We start from the raw sequence: 18200 nt of genomic DNA on the forward strand, positions 1-18200 counted from the left end.
AACATTCTCTGATGTTTTATTTTGGCATAACAGCATTTCAACAGATATTAATGCAGAGCTTCATTTAGTTAAAAAATTGTTTCCCTATTATTCAAAAGCAGCTTTGTAAGAGGTATTTATGTTGATGTGTGCTGTAACCTCAATGCTTTATATAAAATCTTTTTTCCTATGGAATTTTAAAATTTCACATTCCCTAAAAAATTCATTCGGAAGTCAAAATTCACCAGTCCCAATCCTTGCAAGGTGCAAGATAACAAATACTTGCATTGTATAGGGTCTTTAATGGTGGAAAAATGTCCCAAAACATTTCATAGGAGGTGCAAGATTGCATTAATTGAAATAAATGTCAGCTATAAAAGGTATTTCTGATGACTTATGAATTGAAGTTCCAAATTAAATTGGAAGTCACTTTAATATTACTTTCAAATTCTATTAAAAAGTTACTCAAATCCTGAGAAAACTAAATGGAAATAATCTTAAATCTTCAAAGTACATACTGTACTGAAAACAGGAGCATTTGGTTTCGCTTTGCATTAAGCTAGAAGATGATTCGCTACTTGGATATGGTTTCCATTTATATTGTTACGACCAGATGAGAAAGGGGTCCCTTTGAGCCTTCACCTGGTCTTACTGCAACAGGATTTTATTTTTAAACACTGTTTTGAGCACCACCTTGGTGAAACCTTGTTCACTGCTTTCCAATTATAAGGCTAAGAAATGAGCACAGCCAGGCTCTCTTAGGTTTAAAGAAAAGTGAAATTTATTTAAACTTTAATTCGGTTACGGATACATGCCGCGCCCATGCTAGCATGCATACGTGATACGCACATGCAATAGAGACAGAAAAGAGATGAAAAATAAAGTAGAAATTTGAAGCTCTGAAGAGGGGTTTTTGTTAATGTGCTTCAAGCTCGCTATAGTCTATGCTTGTAGGTAGATCTTGCTTTTCGTTGGGGCCCAGTATTATTCTTAAACCTTGTTCACTGTAGGACACTTTTCTCTCTCGGGGTTCATATGTCTTCAATGGATTCCGAAGCTGGTGAGAACAAGATGAGAGCAGACAGAAGAGAGGTCTTTTCCAGTCCAGGAGCAAATAGCTTTCTATCTTCAAACACTTTCTCCAATTTAAAAACTCCCTTAGTTAGCCAGCAGGTGGTCATATGACTGACTGGTTTGGCCAGGTCTCTTCTGTGTATTGGGAGCATCTTAGCAGTCAACCTGGAATGTTAGCTTCTCCACCTTCAATGTCTGGTAATCAAAAGTCCATTGTGGATTTAACTGGAGCAGAGAGTGGCCCCTTTATCCTTTCCAAGTACTGTCTGTTACTATACAAATGTCTTTCCAGTCAAGGGTCTGGTGTTATTTTTTTTAAAAAGCAAGTTCTTTCTTTACTCCAGTAACAGTATAGAAAATCAATGTTCATGTGGCAAAATCAATGTGCCTCATTCATAGCAGGTGGGGGGGGGGGGGGGGGGGGGGGGGAGGCCAGCACGACAATATCTAAAATGAGACAGATATCCAATAACACAGTGGGATGAATTTTATTCTCCCGCCACCAGGAGCGACGTTGGCAATGGCGTTAGTTGCCTCTGCACAGGCGCTGGCACCGTTTTTCAAGGGCTGCCAGACTTGCAGGGTTGAAGCCCATACCCCCCCAAAAAAATTGTAAATCGACCCCAATACAAAGAAAATAAATGGCTGCACCGTTTCTCCCATCATCCCCAAAACATTTATATTTAACATGTGCCTTCCCCTCCGCCAACTGCATAAAGTACAGAGGTCACCCCTCCCCCCCACTATACATGCAGATTTGACCCCTCCTCCCCCCCCCCCCCCCCCCAACTACTCTAAAAATCCCAAGTTCTCCCTTCCCCAACTCAGTGGCGCCAGCTTTCTCTGGACGGGAAAGTGAAGGCGCATGAGTGATGGCCGCCGCACGGAAGATCGCAGTGAAAGGTATGTTAATTTATTCATTTCCTTTATTTAAATATTTAAGCCATGGTACCATTGCCAAGTGGCGGGGTGCCACCACGGAGCCTCACCACCGCCGGGAAGATCAGGCCTGGCAATCCCGGCGTCCGGCTCTGTGGCGGGCCACTGCCGATGTGATCTTCCGGCAGCATGCCCCCCCCCCCACCATGGAGAGAGATGTCGGGAGCTCAACAAAATCCCGGCCGTATGAGTAACGGACCATAAAGCACTAATGACTACATACCTTCAATTTACTAAATGCTCTAAAATCAGACAAGCTTTTCCAGGAGGTTAATATACATTCATGTATTGCGTATGTATAGTGGTGAAAAATTTGGCTTGTTTTGTGTATTTTCTTTCCCTTATCTCAGTTGGTAACTTTGCCTATTAGAACTGTTGCCTAAATCTACTCCATCCACAGTATGTCAGTACTATTAGTCTTATGCCCCATTGAAAGAAGCAACTATGCCACAGAATTTTTAAAAAAGATTTCCATATTAGAAAGTTGTTTAAAAATGTTTTAAGTCTGAAATAGTGATAATTTTGAATATGAAAACTGAGGAAACGTAAAGAACTCCATTTAGTGAAAGCTACAGCAGTAAATAGTTCATCATTAGCATGAACAGAGCAGGTTGGTAAGACAATTGGCTGGTTTTCTTATTAAAAGAGGAAAAGCAACCTGACTGATGACTAATTTGTACAGGTGCATGCGAGAACGTACATCATTCCCACCAAGACATCTTACTGAAGTTGGCAATATATATTTCTCACTACAGGAGGTAAGGCATGTGGTGCAAGACATTCAGAACACAAGGAATTAGTAGCATAACTGCAAGGTTTGAAAGCAGCATTCATGGATTTGTACAGACGTTGATTTTACACAGTACTAAATCAGATAATCAGTGCTTCTGAAGGTTTCATTCTTGTAATCATAGAACGGTTATAGCAGAGAAGGAGGCCATTATGCCAGCTCACTTGAAAGCTCAGCTAGTACCATTCTCCCTGGCTTTTCCCTGTAGCTCTGCAATTTTTTTTCTTTTCAGCTAATTATCCAATTCCCTTTTGAAAGCCATGATTGAATCTGCCCCCATCATGGAAATATACATTCTTACACCTGAAAAAAAATGTCATTTTACTCAACTGTGAAACTGCCTTGGACCATAACTTAACTGCAAAGGTTTTCTTGCAAATTGAACAGTGGGGTTGCATATAGACAGACTTATGTATTTTCCACTATTTACAACAGAGTTAAACTTCAACATGTAGTAGTGAAAGAATAGATAAAATAATTCTAAGCATCAGAACTGATTATTTAGCTGAAAGTAATGAAACCCGTTTATAAAGCACCACCTTAAAACAATATACTGAAGTCATAGAAGCTGTCCTAACAAATTTTCAAACGCAATAATTTATTACGATGGACAGATAATTATGGGACATGTGTGGTTAGTTTAGCCATATATCATTGTAACTTAAACTACAGGAGCCACGAGCTGCAACCAATACGGTATTTCAAAATCATCACTTTGTACAGGCCAAGTCTACTACTTGGAATATTCCAAAGGAAACATAAGCCATTGAATTTTATCCATGCACATATCCTAATAATTTCAAAACTTATCATGCAACTCTAATTTGCAGGATTTATTAAATATTTCCCAGTCACAAAAAAGGATATATTTTCTGCTTTTCTTCATTATACAGCACATCTACCAACTGGATTACATTTTTGTGTCGTAGTCTCCTGAGCAACTGGATTTCCCTGGAAGTAAGAAGACATGAAGTTGAAATAAAATAGGAGTATTTCAGTGTGATCTTTCCTCTTAAGATACTATCAGAAAACCTAATATTTCAAAACAAAACAAAAAAGCACTGAAACAATTCAAGTAACAGCAAAACGTTTTTTTTTTGTAATTTAAAAAAATTTAAGGTTGCAATACAAATATTCTATTCAAATGGAGAGGTTTTGTTTTCACAATAAATTTAACAATCCTGTAATACGAAGAAAGAATTTGCATTTATACAGCGTCTTTCATTTCCTCTAGATCAAAGTGTTGCAATGATGGGAAATGTGGCAGTAATTTTGTGCAGAAGTTTCCACAAACAACAAGAGAGATCAATGATCAGTGAATCTGTTTGGTGTTGTTGGTTGAGGATGTGTAAAGACCAAGACACCAAAAGAATGCCCTTGCTGTTTTTCCAGATAGTGAAATTCGAAGTCAATATCTTCAAAAATGCAGCAATCCCTCCGTACTGGAAGATCAGCCTAAACTGTGTGCTCAAGTACTCTAATAGGATTCGAATTTTTTTTTCCCCAAAAATATACTTGATGCATAAAAATCTGTAAAAAAAAAAAATCCAAAAGTTTAAAACAGCACCAAGTTAACATTCCAAAAAGTGCAAAGGAAATCAGTTTTCTCCAATACAGGATTCGAATCCCTGACCTTCTGATGCAGGAGAGAATGCCACTATCTAGTCAAGCTGACAATACATATATATGTAAAAGTACACCTTTTATTTGAACTGTACAATCATATACAATCATTTAAGGTTGCAATACAAATATTCTATTCAAATGGAGAGGTTTTGTTTTCACAATAAATTTAACAATCTTGTAATACTAAGAAAGAATTTGCATTTATACAGCGTCTTTCATTTCCTCTAGATCAAAGTGTGGTCACTGTTGCAATGATGGGAAATGTGGCAATAATTTTGTGCAGAAGTTTCCACAAAACAAGAGAGAGGCTTGGCCATGTGAGCCGCATGGAAGATGGCAGGATCTCCAAAGACACATTGTACAGCGAACTCGCCAATGGTATCAGACCCACCGGCCGTCCATGTCTCCGCTTTAAAGACGTCTGCAAACGCGACATGAAGTCCTGTGACATTGATCACAAGTCGTGGGAATCAGTTGCCAGCATTCGCCAAAGCTGGCGGGCAGCCATAAAGGCGGGGCTAAAGTGTGGCGAGTCAAAGAGACTTCGCAGTTGGCAGGAAAAAAGACAGAGGTGCAAGGGGAGAGCCAACTGTGCAACAGCCCCGACAAATTTTTCTGCAGCACCTGTGGAAGAGCCTGTCGCTCTAGAATTGGCCTTTATAGCCACTCCAAGCATTGCTCCACACACCACTGACCACCTCCAGGCGCTTACCCATTGTCCCTCAAGATAAGGAGGCCAAAGAAGACAATCATATAGTAGACTATAGCACAGTGCATTGAATTGTAAGTTTGTTAACTTCTAGGTCAGAAATGTTAGTTTAGACTACTGCCTGAAAGGTTTGTCTATTTCTATCTTTAATCAGTTCAATAGCACTTCAGCATTAGTACTTAGTGCTACATATTAAAGTTAGATGCTCAATTCAAATCTGACAAATCCCTCTAAGCTCCATTTCCCTACATTTACATTCCATTTTAACAAACATTTCCTTGACAGACCAATCTTAAACTTAAGCAAAAAAATACTAACAAAATTGTGTAATTCAAAATTAAGATATCATTCCTGCTTTCCAAACACACAAAGTTACTTGAATACTTGGAATTTTAAGTTGGCTACACACTACTGGTGCCCCAAATAACCAATCCACATTTTTTGATTTGAGGAAGAAAGCAGGAAAGAGATTGTTTAAAATTTAAATAAAACATACATGCAGGGCCATTGCTCTTGCAATAGCAAAAATTATATACTTAAATAACTACAAGTTTTCAGATTTACAGAAAAAAATCTTCTACAAATTTACATCCTCAAAACATTTTTACATTTTCCTTTCTACAATAATGACCTACAAGGCTGAATTTTGTTCGGGTGCCACGCTGCGCGGCGGCGCCCTTTAAACTCAGCGGGGTGCCAGCATTTAGCTGCTGCCGCAGAACCCCCACGATATTACAGAGAGAGGCGTGACATTCGGCGCAACGAGAGTTTTTGACTGCTGTGCAGCAGGTGCTGGGGCCCTATTTTAAGCTCCCCAGCACCTGCTTCCTGACAGCTGTCAAAGAAATACTTACCTGACTGCTGAAGAGTGGGGCTGCTGTCAATCTGGCAGCAAAGCTGAAAGTGCTGCAGAAATACAGCAGGTCAGGCAGCATCTGTGGAGAGAGAAGCAGAGTTAACTTGACCAGAGACCTGAAAGTTAACTCTGCTTCTCTCTCCACAGATGCTGCCTGACCTGCTGAGTGACCACAGCACTTTCCTTGTTCGCTGCCACATACTTACCCTGCTGTGTCCCAGTGTTCTGTGAAGTTGCGATCCTCTTCTTCCACTCAAGTGTAACATTCCTTTTTGTAGGCGTGCTGCACCTGGGTAAATAATCTTAAATTTACACAATCCAGGACGTGAAACTTAAATATACCATAAAAGGTATTAGAGGTTTACAGAGAACACAGTGACATAAATGTGAATGCACGGGTGGCACAGCGATGTAAATACGTCTTTCACTAAATGTTCCTCACCAACACGTGTGTCCTTTTCTCTGTGCGAATGATGTGTGCCAGCATGTAGCACCAATGTCACATCCCTTTGCACCGTTGGCCCTTCAGGAGAGCCAACGTATGCAATATCATCGCCAAGCCAATATTACTCATTAGCATCTCCATGGATGCAGTGACAGCAGTCAGCTGCTGCCTCTAATGGTTTACTCAGGGATGCTGCAGATGTGGACTGGTGCACAGCAGGTGAGCGAGAGTGACCCCACAAAGAGAGTGTGGCTTGCGGAACTCATGTCAGTTCCTAAGGAGCTGACAGCCTTTGTCTGATAAGCCACTGCCGTATGTCCCTAGCTCACTACTAGCCCCTCGTGCAGAACCTGGGTGCCATCTGCCCTTCCATGCGTCTTTCATGTTGTATGTCCTCAGCAACCTCATAGTCTGAGGAGGAATCCTGTTGACGTCTCATCATGCCAGGCCTGGCCCCTATTGGGTGTCTAGGTGTGCAGAGCAGCAAAGAAAGGAGCTGGCCTTTTCGGCCCATAGTACAGGGCTTCACCCTATCCATACAGGCATTGGAGGTGCTCTTTCAGCATGCTGATCTCCTGCTCAATGATGGCTCATGTAGCTCAGTGGCTGGCGTTGTATCTCTCCTCTGCAGTAATGGTGGGGTCTCTCACTGGTGTCAGGAGCCATGTCTGCAAAGGATAGCCCTTATCTCCAAGAAGCCACCCCTCCATCTGAGCCAGTTCAGTGAACAGCAGCAGCAGCCAGGACTGGCACAAGATCCAGATGTCATGGCAGCTGCCTGAGAAGCGGTCACATATTGGCAGCAAGCATTTGCAGTGATCACATACCAGCTTCACCTAGATTGAGAGGGCTCCTTTAATGGTGACGTCTGCAGGTGGCAGCCTGGCAGGAGGCCTGATGGCCACGTGAGTGTAGTCTATGATCATTACAACCTATGGTTCTCCAGCAATGGTGCCAGAACAAATGGCTCTCTGGGCTTGGCTGAGAGAGTCCATCCTGACCTTCCAGTGCAGGGCATTGCTGACCTCCCTCAGGCAGCAGTGCACTGCTGACTGTGCGACCCCACAAAGGTCTCTGGTGGGCTCCTAAAAGGCTGCAGAGGCATTAGGCTCGAGAACTGCTGCCACTATGAGGACCAAAGGCATGGGATGTCCACCGGAGCCCCTGGACTGCAGGTCATCCTTGAGCAGGGCACAGAGACGTGTCACCACCCTCTCTACAAGCGCAATCGCCTCTGACACTGGCGCTTTGACATCCAACGGCATGTCATGTGGGTCAACTATAATGGCGAGCTCACCTTGGTGGCTGCTACTCATGACCAGGCCTCTATGTGGATCGCACCTGCCTGTTGATATTGCCTCTGATGCATACGGATCCTCATAAGCAGACGATCACACAATGTAGGATGATCCATACCTATTCCCATGTGATAAAGTTGAACCCTTCATGTATTCGAAGGTTCCAAATAGGGCAGGGATTGGTGTTGACGGGTACATGAACTGCTTTCCTGGATCAACTATGTGGCGTGCCATGGCATTGCACATCTTGGCCAAAACTCAACCACATCAAGATCCTGCCAGCTGAATCGATTGCCCCCACCACCAATTTAACCTTAATGCTCCTGCCCTTTGTGGCACCCTCCCCACACACAGGGTGCCGAGTGTGCCATTGCTCCTTCACCACCACAAACAAACAGAGCGTACCCTGTTAATGGAGGGATGGTACACAGTACCTCCCTTCAGGTCAGCAGAGCTTCCCCTCCAGTAATTCCAGACCCCCTCCCTTTAAGAATGCAGAGCAAGACCCCTGTGATGCCCCCCCAACCTCCCAGTATGCAGAGTGGAACCCTTGTAATGCCCCCCTCCCTCCTCCCTTTAAGAATGCAGAGTGAGACCCCTGAAAAGGAACTTATCTTCTGCTTCTGAGGACCCGCTGGCTTTTTGAATTGTGAACGTGACTGTGTGACGGCCGCCCATTCTGGTTTTTTCGGTGAGGTATCCATGGAGAGGCGGTGGGCTGCATAATCTGCAAAGGTGAGTACTGTTTACCATATTCTCATTGTAGTGCCGCTGCTATGCGGCATGCGGGGGGGGGGGCGCACTGAAGTTCGCCCGCTGCCAGTAATTTGCGACGGGCCCTTCTCAAGATCGCTGGTTGAGGTGGGCCTCTCTTTGCAGAATTTTACCGACCCCCGCGCCGCGACCCGCTGAGTGGAGGGGCCGGTAAAATTCAGCCCACAGTTGGAACGCCACATTCAAATTACACATTTGAACTAAGCCATATATAAAATCTGCAGTTGAAAGTACTGACAGTTCCTTTTATGTGCCACAAGAGAGCAGTAAAAGAGTGTCTTATTACACTAGAAAAAAAACTAGTGCTGAACTTAACAACAGAAGCAATATATGAACTGTTTCTAGTATTATGATATTTACACATATATACTGATGGTCCATGGAATCATGGGATAAAATCTGAAATGCCTTTTTAGTACATTGCTGCAGTTACCCCAGGCCAGTCTTACACACCTAACAGGAAAAGCTTTGATTCAACATTGGTGCAAGTCTGACAGTTTAGTAATGATCATGGATTCTTGACAGGAAATATGCAGACTTCAAGTAGGAAGAAAAAAAATACATAGTATTATATATCTTCCTTAATCGCACTCATTAACAATTCCAAAAACGAGAAGGAAACATCAGTTTTAACAAGCAATTCTAGGAACATTCTTTTGAACTAGTTGCTTAGAGACAAATATTTTCTAATTCACTGCGTAATATCCCAATCCAAGTCACACAATGCCGTGGCTTAGAACTCAACTTGTTCTTCTCTAACTCTCACTGCACAACCATTTGACCAACTCAAAGACATAGAAGGAAATTCCACGTTAAATATTGCTGAAGACTTCCCTCTCCCACTTGCAACAGGCACCCCATACCCCAACCAAAGTTAGGTCCAGCTGAGGCCTACAACTCACTAGTGGACTCCAGACCATAGTTCATCGTTCCATGGCTCAACATTTTGGTAAATTAACTTGTTGTATGAACAATGACATATACTTTGGTTTGCACAATGCAGAGCAAAGTTTTCAAAAAGAGATTCAAGCTCAAAAAGCATAAAGCACTGAATTGCATTTTGAAGGAGAATGATAATTTAGTCACCATCAAAACAGAATCCAGAAGCATTTCTGGTAGAGGCAGCTAATTTTACAACAGGTATTGGTGAGAATTTCTTCATGAAAAATTGTACACAAGCCAAATGGTGCCTTTCTGAAATTGTAGGTTGCTGACAGCATGCGTAAATGCATCTACGTGATCTGATTTTAGGCTGGGAGTGTAATGGTCATCAGTTGAACTCCATTTTTACACTTCAAACGCAGTATCAGTATTCATCTCGAATACCCAATCAAAATGTTTTCCATATTTGCAGCGAGGAACAGTTTAATCTGAGTACTTACAGTCGAATACTAAGAGCATCACATTATAAATGCACTGGGTTAGAATTAAGTGTAAACAATATTGCTTCCTCCACTTATTCATAATGATGGCACGTCACCAAATAAAAATTCTTAATACTTTCAATCTTGCTGAAACGTCACCCCAATTCATAGAGTTATACAGCACAGAAACAGGCCCTTTGGTCCATCATGTCTGTGCCGGCCATCAAGCACCTATCTATTCTAATTCCATTTTCCAGCACTTGGCCCATAGCCTTGTATGCTATGGTGTTTCAAGCGCTCATCTAAATACTTCTTAAATGTTGTGAGGGTTCCTGCCTCTACCACCCCTTCAGGCTGTGTGTTCCAGATTCCAATCACCCTCTGGGTGAAAAAAGCTTTCCTCAAATCCCCTCTAAACCTCCTGCCCCTTACCTTAAATTTATGCTCCCCGGTTATTGACACCTCCGCTAAGGGAAAAAGTTTCTTCCTATCTACCCTATCTATACCACTCATAATGTTGTATACCTCAATCAGGTCCCCCCTCAGCCTTCTCTGCTCTAAGGAAAACAACCCTAGCCTATCCAGTCTCTCTTCATAGCTGAAATGCTCCAGCCCAGGCAACATTCTGGTGAATCTCCTCTGCACCCTCTCCAGCGCAATCATATCCTTCCTATAGTGCCATGACCAGAACTGTACATGGTACACCAGCAGTGGCCTAACTAGTGTTTTATACAGCTCCATCATAACCTCCCTGCTCTTATATTCTATGCCTCGGCTAATAAAGGCAAATATCCCGTATGCCTTCCTAACCACCTTATTTACCTGTGCTGCTGCCTTCAGTGATCTATGGACAAGTACACCAAGATCCCTCTGACCCTCTGTACTTCCTAGGGTCCTATCATCCATTGTATATTCCCTTGCCTGGTTAGTCCTCCCAAAATGCATCACCTCACACTTCTCAGGATTGAATTCCATTTGACATTGCTCTACCCATCTTACCAGCCCATCTATATCGTCCTGGAATCTAAGGCTTTCCTCCTCACTATTTACGACACCACCAATTTTTGTGTCATTTGTGAACTTTACTGATCATACCTCCAATTATTAGGTCTAAATCATTAATGTACACTACAAACAGTAAGGGTCCCAGCACCGATCCCTACGTTACACCACTGGTCACAGGCCTCCAATCGCAAAAACGACCATCACCCACCGCCTCCTGCCACTAAGCCAATTTTGAATCCAATTTGCCAAATTACCCTGGATCCCATGGGCGCTTAGCTTCTTAATCAATCTCCCATGCGGGACCTTATTAAAAGCCTTACTGAAGTCCATGTAGACTACAGTAACTGCCTTACCCTCATCTACACATCTAGTCACCCCCTTGAAAAATTCAATCAAGTTTGTTAGACACGATCTCCCCCTGACAAAGCTACTAATCCCCGCCTCTTGACGTGGCGATTAATCCTGTCCCTCAGAATTTTTTCCAGTAGTTTCCCTACCACTGATGTTAGACTCACTGGCCTGTAATTACCTGGTTTATCCCTGCTACCCTTCTTGAATAATGGTACCACATTCGTTGTCCTCCAGTCCTCTGATACCTCTTCTGTGGCTAGAGAGGATTTGAAAATTTGTGTCAGAGCCTCTGCTATCTCCTCCCTTGTCTCACATAACAGCCCGGGATACATCTCATCTGGACCTGGGCATTTATCCACTTTTAAGCCTGCTAAAACAGCTAATACTTCCTCCCTTTCAATGCTAAGCCCCCTCCCTGATCTCTACACCTACATCGTCCTTCTCCATAGTGAACACAGATGAAAAGTAATCAGTTAAAACCTCACCTATGTCCTCTGGCTCCACACACAGATTGCCACTTTGGTCCCTAATGGACCCTACTCTTTTCCTGGTTATCCTCTTGCCCTTAATGTACTTATAAAGCACCTTGGGATTTTCCTTTATCTTGCCCCTCAGTATTTTTTCATGTCCCCCTCTGGAGAAGTTGAAATCCCCTACTATTTTTACACCTGAGATTTGCCTACATATTTTTATTTTTTTAGATTTAGAGATACAGCACTGAAACAGGCCCTTCGGCCCACCGAGTCTGTGCCGACAATTAACCACCCATTTATACTAATCTTACACTAATCCCATATTCCTACCACATCCTCACCTGTCCCTATATTTCCCTACCACCTACCTATACTAGGGGCAATTGCCAATGGCCAATTTACCTATCAACCTGCAAGTCTTTTTGGCTGTGGGAGGCATTTTAAGAATTTTGCCCTTTTTAAGCCTTTTGCACTAAGACTATCAACAGTGCAATGCCACCTCCTCTTTTACACCATCCCGTCACGCCTGAAGATTCTATACTCTGGAATATTGAGCTGCCAGTCCTGCCCTTCCCTCAACCATGTCTCTGTGATAGCAATAATATCATACTCACATGTGTTAATCAATGCTCGCAATTCATCTGCCTTCCTAGTAAGACTCCTTGCGTTAAAACAGATGCAATTCAGCCTTGCATTATTCACTTGTGCCTTTACAGGTCTATATTTGCTCTGCCTTCCAGAATGACTCACTTTCTCTTCTATATTTGACTGTGCATCACCCCTTACTGTATCTCCACTCTGTATCCCATCCCCCTGCCAAATTAGTTTAAAACCCCAACAGCACTAGCAAACCTCCCAGCAAGGATGTTGGTCCCGTTCTGGTTCAGGTGCAACCCGTCCAACTTGTCCAGCTCCCACCTTTGCCAGAAACAGACCCAGTGATCCAGCAAACTAAAGCCCTCCCTCCTGCACCATCTCTTCAGCCATGCATTAATCTACTCTATCCTCCTATACCTATACTCACTTGCACGTGGCACTGGGAGCAATCCAGAGATTACAAACTTTGAGGTCCTGCTTTTTCATCTGCTACCCAGCTCTCTAAATTCTCATTGCAGGACCTCATCCCTCTTTGTAGCTATGTCATTGGTACCAATGTGTACCATGACCTCTGACTGTTGACCCTTCCCCTCCAGAATGTCCTGCAGCCACTCCATGACATCCTTGACCCTAGCATCAGGGAGGCAACATACCATACTGGAGTCACATTTGCAGCCAAAGAAACGCCTATCTGTATCCCTTACGATAGAATCCCCTATCACTATAACTCTCCTACTCTTGTTCCTCCTCTCCTGTGCAGCTGAGCCACCCATGGTGCCATGAACTTGGCTCTTGCTGCTTTCCCCTGAGCCACCTCCCCCAACAATATCCAAAGCTGTATATCAGTTAGAGAGGAGGGTGGCTACAGGGAACTCCTGCACTACCTGCCTTCCTCTACTCCGCCTGGTGGTCACCCATTCCCTTCCTGCCTTTGCAGCACTTGCTTGCGGTGTGACCGCCTCGCTAAATGTGCTATCCACGACTATCTCAGCATCGCGGATGCTCCACAGTGAATCCACCCGCAGCTCCGGCTCTAATGAGGGTAGCCAGCAGCTTCAGACGGATACACCTCCTGCACACATGTTCGTCAGGGACACTGGAAGCATCCCTGATTTCCCACATAGCGCAGGAAGAGCAGATCACGGGTGCAAGCTTTCCTGCCATGACTTACCTTTAGATTGCCTTGTAACTCCCTTTAATTAAAAAATACTAATTACGCTAGGTGCCTTGTTCTACTCCAAACACTACCCACTACAATCTAAAGTCCTTAATAAATTACACGGATTTTTTAAAAAACTCTTTAGTAGTACTAACCTGATCACTTATACGGTAGGTTTGAGGTTTTTTCCCAAAAAAAAGTTTCCCCTTTTTTTTAAAAATCTATTTACAGGCACTAAAAGCTGTTACTCAACCAATCACCTTGCAGCTTTCCTGTGATGTCACTGTTGACTATTTTTTCTTCTTTTTCCAAAACTCCGGCACGCCTGGACTCCACTCCACTCCCTGAAGGTAAGCGTCTAGGCCGCTATTTTCGGACTCTATTTATCCTCTCCTCTCTCGCCGTTCTCCCTTCAGGTCCACTCCACTCCCGGAAGGTAAGTGATCAACCATGTGCATAGTAAGCTTAATCAAAATGTCTGCAAATAAATTTAGATCAGCTTTTTCTGTGCTTATTTCACATCGGTGGAATTTGGTCAAGAAAGTAAAAGATAAAAGAATTTTTCTTAGAAGTACCTGTACCTAAATCTACAAAATCAGTGCTTAAACACAGGGCTCAAGACTGTGGCTTTGTGTTCAGCTGCTCTCAGTTAAACAACAACTTCTGTGTTCTAAATTTGGAGTTTCAACACAACTTGTAATCATATTAGGTCTTCAGATGGTGACACTAGACACAAGTTGGGAAAGAATTTTGGCAAAGGTTTCACTATCCCTGCACCCAATTTCTGCCAGTAGTTACCAATTTTTAAAAAACTGGGATTCAAGGCTCCTTCTTACCAAAAATATGACTAACTCAATACTTAAATAAATTTAAGACCGTTTAGCCAGCAGATTAATCTGTTCACTTACCTGTGAATTCTCAGCTGCTTAAAGAAGTGTGACTGCAATATAATGTAAAGCTGAAGCATGTACACAATTTGAAGTATATAAGTGGTTCACATCTTTCTTACTGATGGTATTCGTTACTTTAGTACCATAATGTTTACACAATCTACTTGGTTGAGAATGCAATCAGAATGCTTTACATCCTTGGTTGAGAATGCACTTGCATCAGGAGCTTAGCACTGAAGTTGAGGGAAGAAACAAAATAATGGATATTCTGGTCAACAGCTGTCTCAGAGTTTAGCTTTAAGAATAGAAATGTTATTCTGCACTATACTTGCTTTTAATATTGTGCAAGGGAAGTCAAAATACCTTTACAATCTCTGACCGCAGACCAAAATTGGGAACTTTTCAATGGTCTAGTAGCCCAGTCAGCTATATAGATTGGGTCCCAGGTTCAATTCTTGGTGATAGTAAGGAAACTCATTTCAGTCAGGGCAGTAGTTGGAGTGCTACAATTATTGCCAATGGCTCTGGCTGCAAAGTTCCCTTTTATGGACATCAGATGAAGTCAATTCAAGCTTAGCTATGATGCCACACAATTGAATTAGCTGCGACTTTCACGGTTTATGCTCACACATTATGATGACCTGGATATAGGTGCTTATGGGACTGTACCTAAACGGGAAGCAGAAACTTCAGGATAAGGGGAACAAAATGGGTAAAAAGAAAGTCAGTTATGAAGCTAAGTTAAGAGTGCTACATAGAATTACACCAAATTACAGCACAAAAACAGGCCACTTGGATCAATTGATCTAGGTCGGTATTTTTGGTCTATAGAAGCCTCCACCTACCCTACTTCATCTAACAGTATCAGCAAATCCTTCTATTCCTTTCTCCCACATGCATTCAACTAACTTTCCCTTAAATGCATCTATGCTATTTGCAAGATCCACGTTCTAACCACTCTCTGGGTAAAGAAGCTTCCTCTGAATTCCTTAATGGATTTATCAATGACTATCTTATATTTATAACCACTAGTTTTGGATTCCTTCACAATTGGAAACTCCTTCATAATTTAACAGGCCTATATCGGGTCAGCCTGCTCTTTTCAAGAGTAAAGAGCCCCAGTTTGTTCAGTTGTTCCTGGTATCACCAGTAAAGCACCTGAATCTTGGATCTAATTATTGGATTTCAATTCAAGTGTTCCATTGGAAACGTTTGGCATATATGCGAAGGAACTTCACAATTGAACAGATATCAATAAATAATTCCTTTATAAGTGACAGTTTCCTTCAGTGGCTTATAACATTTAATAAGTTGATTAATGCAACAAGATTCAGCATTCTCATCCGGAACACATCAATAGATCTGTTTGAACCCTTTAGTTGGTGCTGCTATTGATGGTCAAAATGTTTACCACAGATGCCTGTGGGAGATATTTTATCCATTAATTAAAATTTTGGCAACTCTCCACCCACCGACCCCGCCCCCTTCTTGTGATAGATTTGATCACCTCAAATGCCATTGCAAACATATGAACAATAGATGGTTCCTGGGCATCACAATGGCCTGACTGTAAATGGCTAGACTTTTCCCTCAAACAGTTTGCAGGTGTCCTCAGACCCAGAACCTAGATATATACATTTGATTTTTCTACTGAAATTTCTATAAATGAGCATGTAGCAAAAAAAAAGCCAAAACTCGAGCAACCAGTTATGCAAGCCTGCTGACCAAAAGCAACATTTCATGGCCCACACAGCAATTATACATGGCACTAAAACAGAATGTACAAGCAGAGCAACAGTAATTAGTCACCCTGACTTGGACATAAATCACTGTCCCTTCATTGTCATGGGTCAAAATCCTAGAATTCCCTACCATTAGCTTTGTGAAGTACCAAAGGTTCAAAAAGGCAGCCCACCACCACTTCTCAGGGGCAACGAGAGATGGGCAATAAATGGTGACTTGTCTGCACTGCCCACATGAAAGAAAAAAAAAAGCTACAAAGACCCACTATCAAAACTGAGAGTGTCAGAAGTAGTCTCAATCAACCATAAAAAAATTCAAATGCTGAGCATTGACAGTATAGGTAAAAAATATTAAATAGAACGCCTCACAAATTTGGATAAAAGTTTCAGACAACAAAATTATATCCAGCACCCAATTTTTCAGAAAAATTAAACTAAATGGGCATCTTGTGTCCACTTGATGGGAATAAGATAGTGTCAAAATTCTACATGATTTGATTCATGCAGAGCAATCTAGGAATAATTCTATGCAATGTGGATGATGAATGAGCAGGACTTGGTGCAGGACAAAATACTTACAGCAGAATTTTAGATCAGTTGGAGTTTAAGGGTGAAGGATGGGAGGCCAGTCAGCAACGCATTAGAGTAGTCAAATCTGGAGGTGACAAACAAGCTGTGTGGCTGAAGCAGTAGAGGTAGAGACATCCATTGTTGAAGTTATGGGGGGTGGGGGGGGTGTCTTGGCAATAAGCTCAAGATCAAGCAGAAGACGAAACGTTGCTCATGGCCTGGTTCGACTAAGACAGCGACTTGGGAAAGGGTTGAAATTAGATGAAATAATTTAGATGTGATTGTCAAAGAACACTGTTGATCAGGAAGAAACTGTGACTCATCCAAGACTTAATGTTGGACAGGCAGTCTGACAGCATGGAGGCCAAGTGAAGATTCAGGATAAGCACTAGAGAAGTGAAACTGATTATCAGTTTATGCATGAAAGTTGATGCCATGCTTACAAGGAGCAACATGTAGATAAGAGAAGGGAGACACGAAGTGACAGCAGAGAGGAGGGAAGAGAGTCATTGTTGGAAACTTCTATTGTCAAATGCACTGATGAGTAAAACTGAGATATAACAACAACACCTTTTAGTTATATAGCACCTTTAACATAAAACGCCCCAAGGCGCTTCACAGAGCATTATAAAACAAAATACAACACATGCCAGTTAAGGAGATATTAAGGCAGATGACCAAAAGTTTGGCCAAAGAGGTAGGTTTTAAGGAGCGTCTTGAAGGAGAAAAGCAAGGCACAGAGGTGGAGGGGTTTAGGGAGGGCAGTCCAGAGCTTAGTGCCGAGGCAGCTGAAGGAACAGCCACCAATATGGAGCGATTAAAATCAGGCATGCTCAACAGGTCAGAATTGGAGGAGGGCTGGAAGAGATCACAGAGATAGACGAGGGCATGGAGACGCTTGAAAACAAGGATAACAATCTTAAAAGAGAGACACTGCTTAATCTTGAGCCAGTGTAGGCCAGCGTGCACACGGGTGATGACTGAACAGGATTTGGTGCGAGCTAGGATATGGGCAGCAAAGTTTTGGATGAGCTCAAGTTTACAAAGGGTAGAACATGGGAGGCCAGCTTGGAGTGTATTAGAATAGTCAAGGCTGCAGGTAATAAATGCATGATTGAGGATCTCAGCAGCAGATGAGCTGAGGCAGGGCAGAATCAGGCGATATTAGAACAGCTGATGACTCCATAGAAGTGATGGAAAGCTCATCCCAGGGTTAAATAGAACACCAAAGTTGTAAGCAGTCTGGTTCAGCCTCAGACAGTTACCAGGGAGAGGGAAGAAGTCAGTAGCTAAGGAGTGGAGTTTGTGGCTATGCAGTTCAAGGCAGTCCCAGGTTCAATTCTGTCTAAAGTAATGCAAAAAAAAACACACCAGTAATTCCAACACTCTTGTCTCACTGCTCCAACTCCTACTCCCACATAATTTTTTTTTAAAATCTCAAGGGTTGAAAATAAATGAACACCCATTTCTCATATTGTTAAGAGTCACTTCCTAGTGCTTCATTTTCCAGCATGCGATCAAGTTTAGATCCCAGTACTGCCCAAATACTAAATTACAGA

At 42.5% G+C, this 18200-nt stretch overlaps 1 protein-coding gene across 4 annotated transcripts in view; it reads right to left on the minus strand.

Moving 5' to 3' along the window:
- stk11 (serine/threonine kinase 11) overlaps positions 1-18200 on the minus strand; it is a 137224-nt gene that overhangs the window by 94445 nt on the left and 24579 nt on the right. For all 4 annotated transcript variants that reach the window (XM_068016257.1, XM_068016256.1, XM_068016259.1 and 1 more), the window contains exon 2: positions 3650-3733. In XM_068016257.1, the coding sequence (XP_067872358.1) occupies positions 3650-3733 (84 nt within the window). The remainder of the gene's footprint in view (positions 1-3649; positions 3734-18200) is intronic.

This window comes from Heterodontus francisci, chromosome 36 (assembly GCF_036365525.1).
Source record: "Heterodontus francisci isolate sHetFra1 chromosome 36, sHetFra1.hap1, whole genome shotgun sequence".
Classification (NCBI taxonomy): domain Eukaryota; kingdom Metazoa; phylum Chordata; class Chondrichthyes; order Heterodontiformes; family Heterodontidae; genus Heterodontus; species Heterodontus francisci.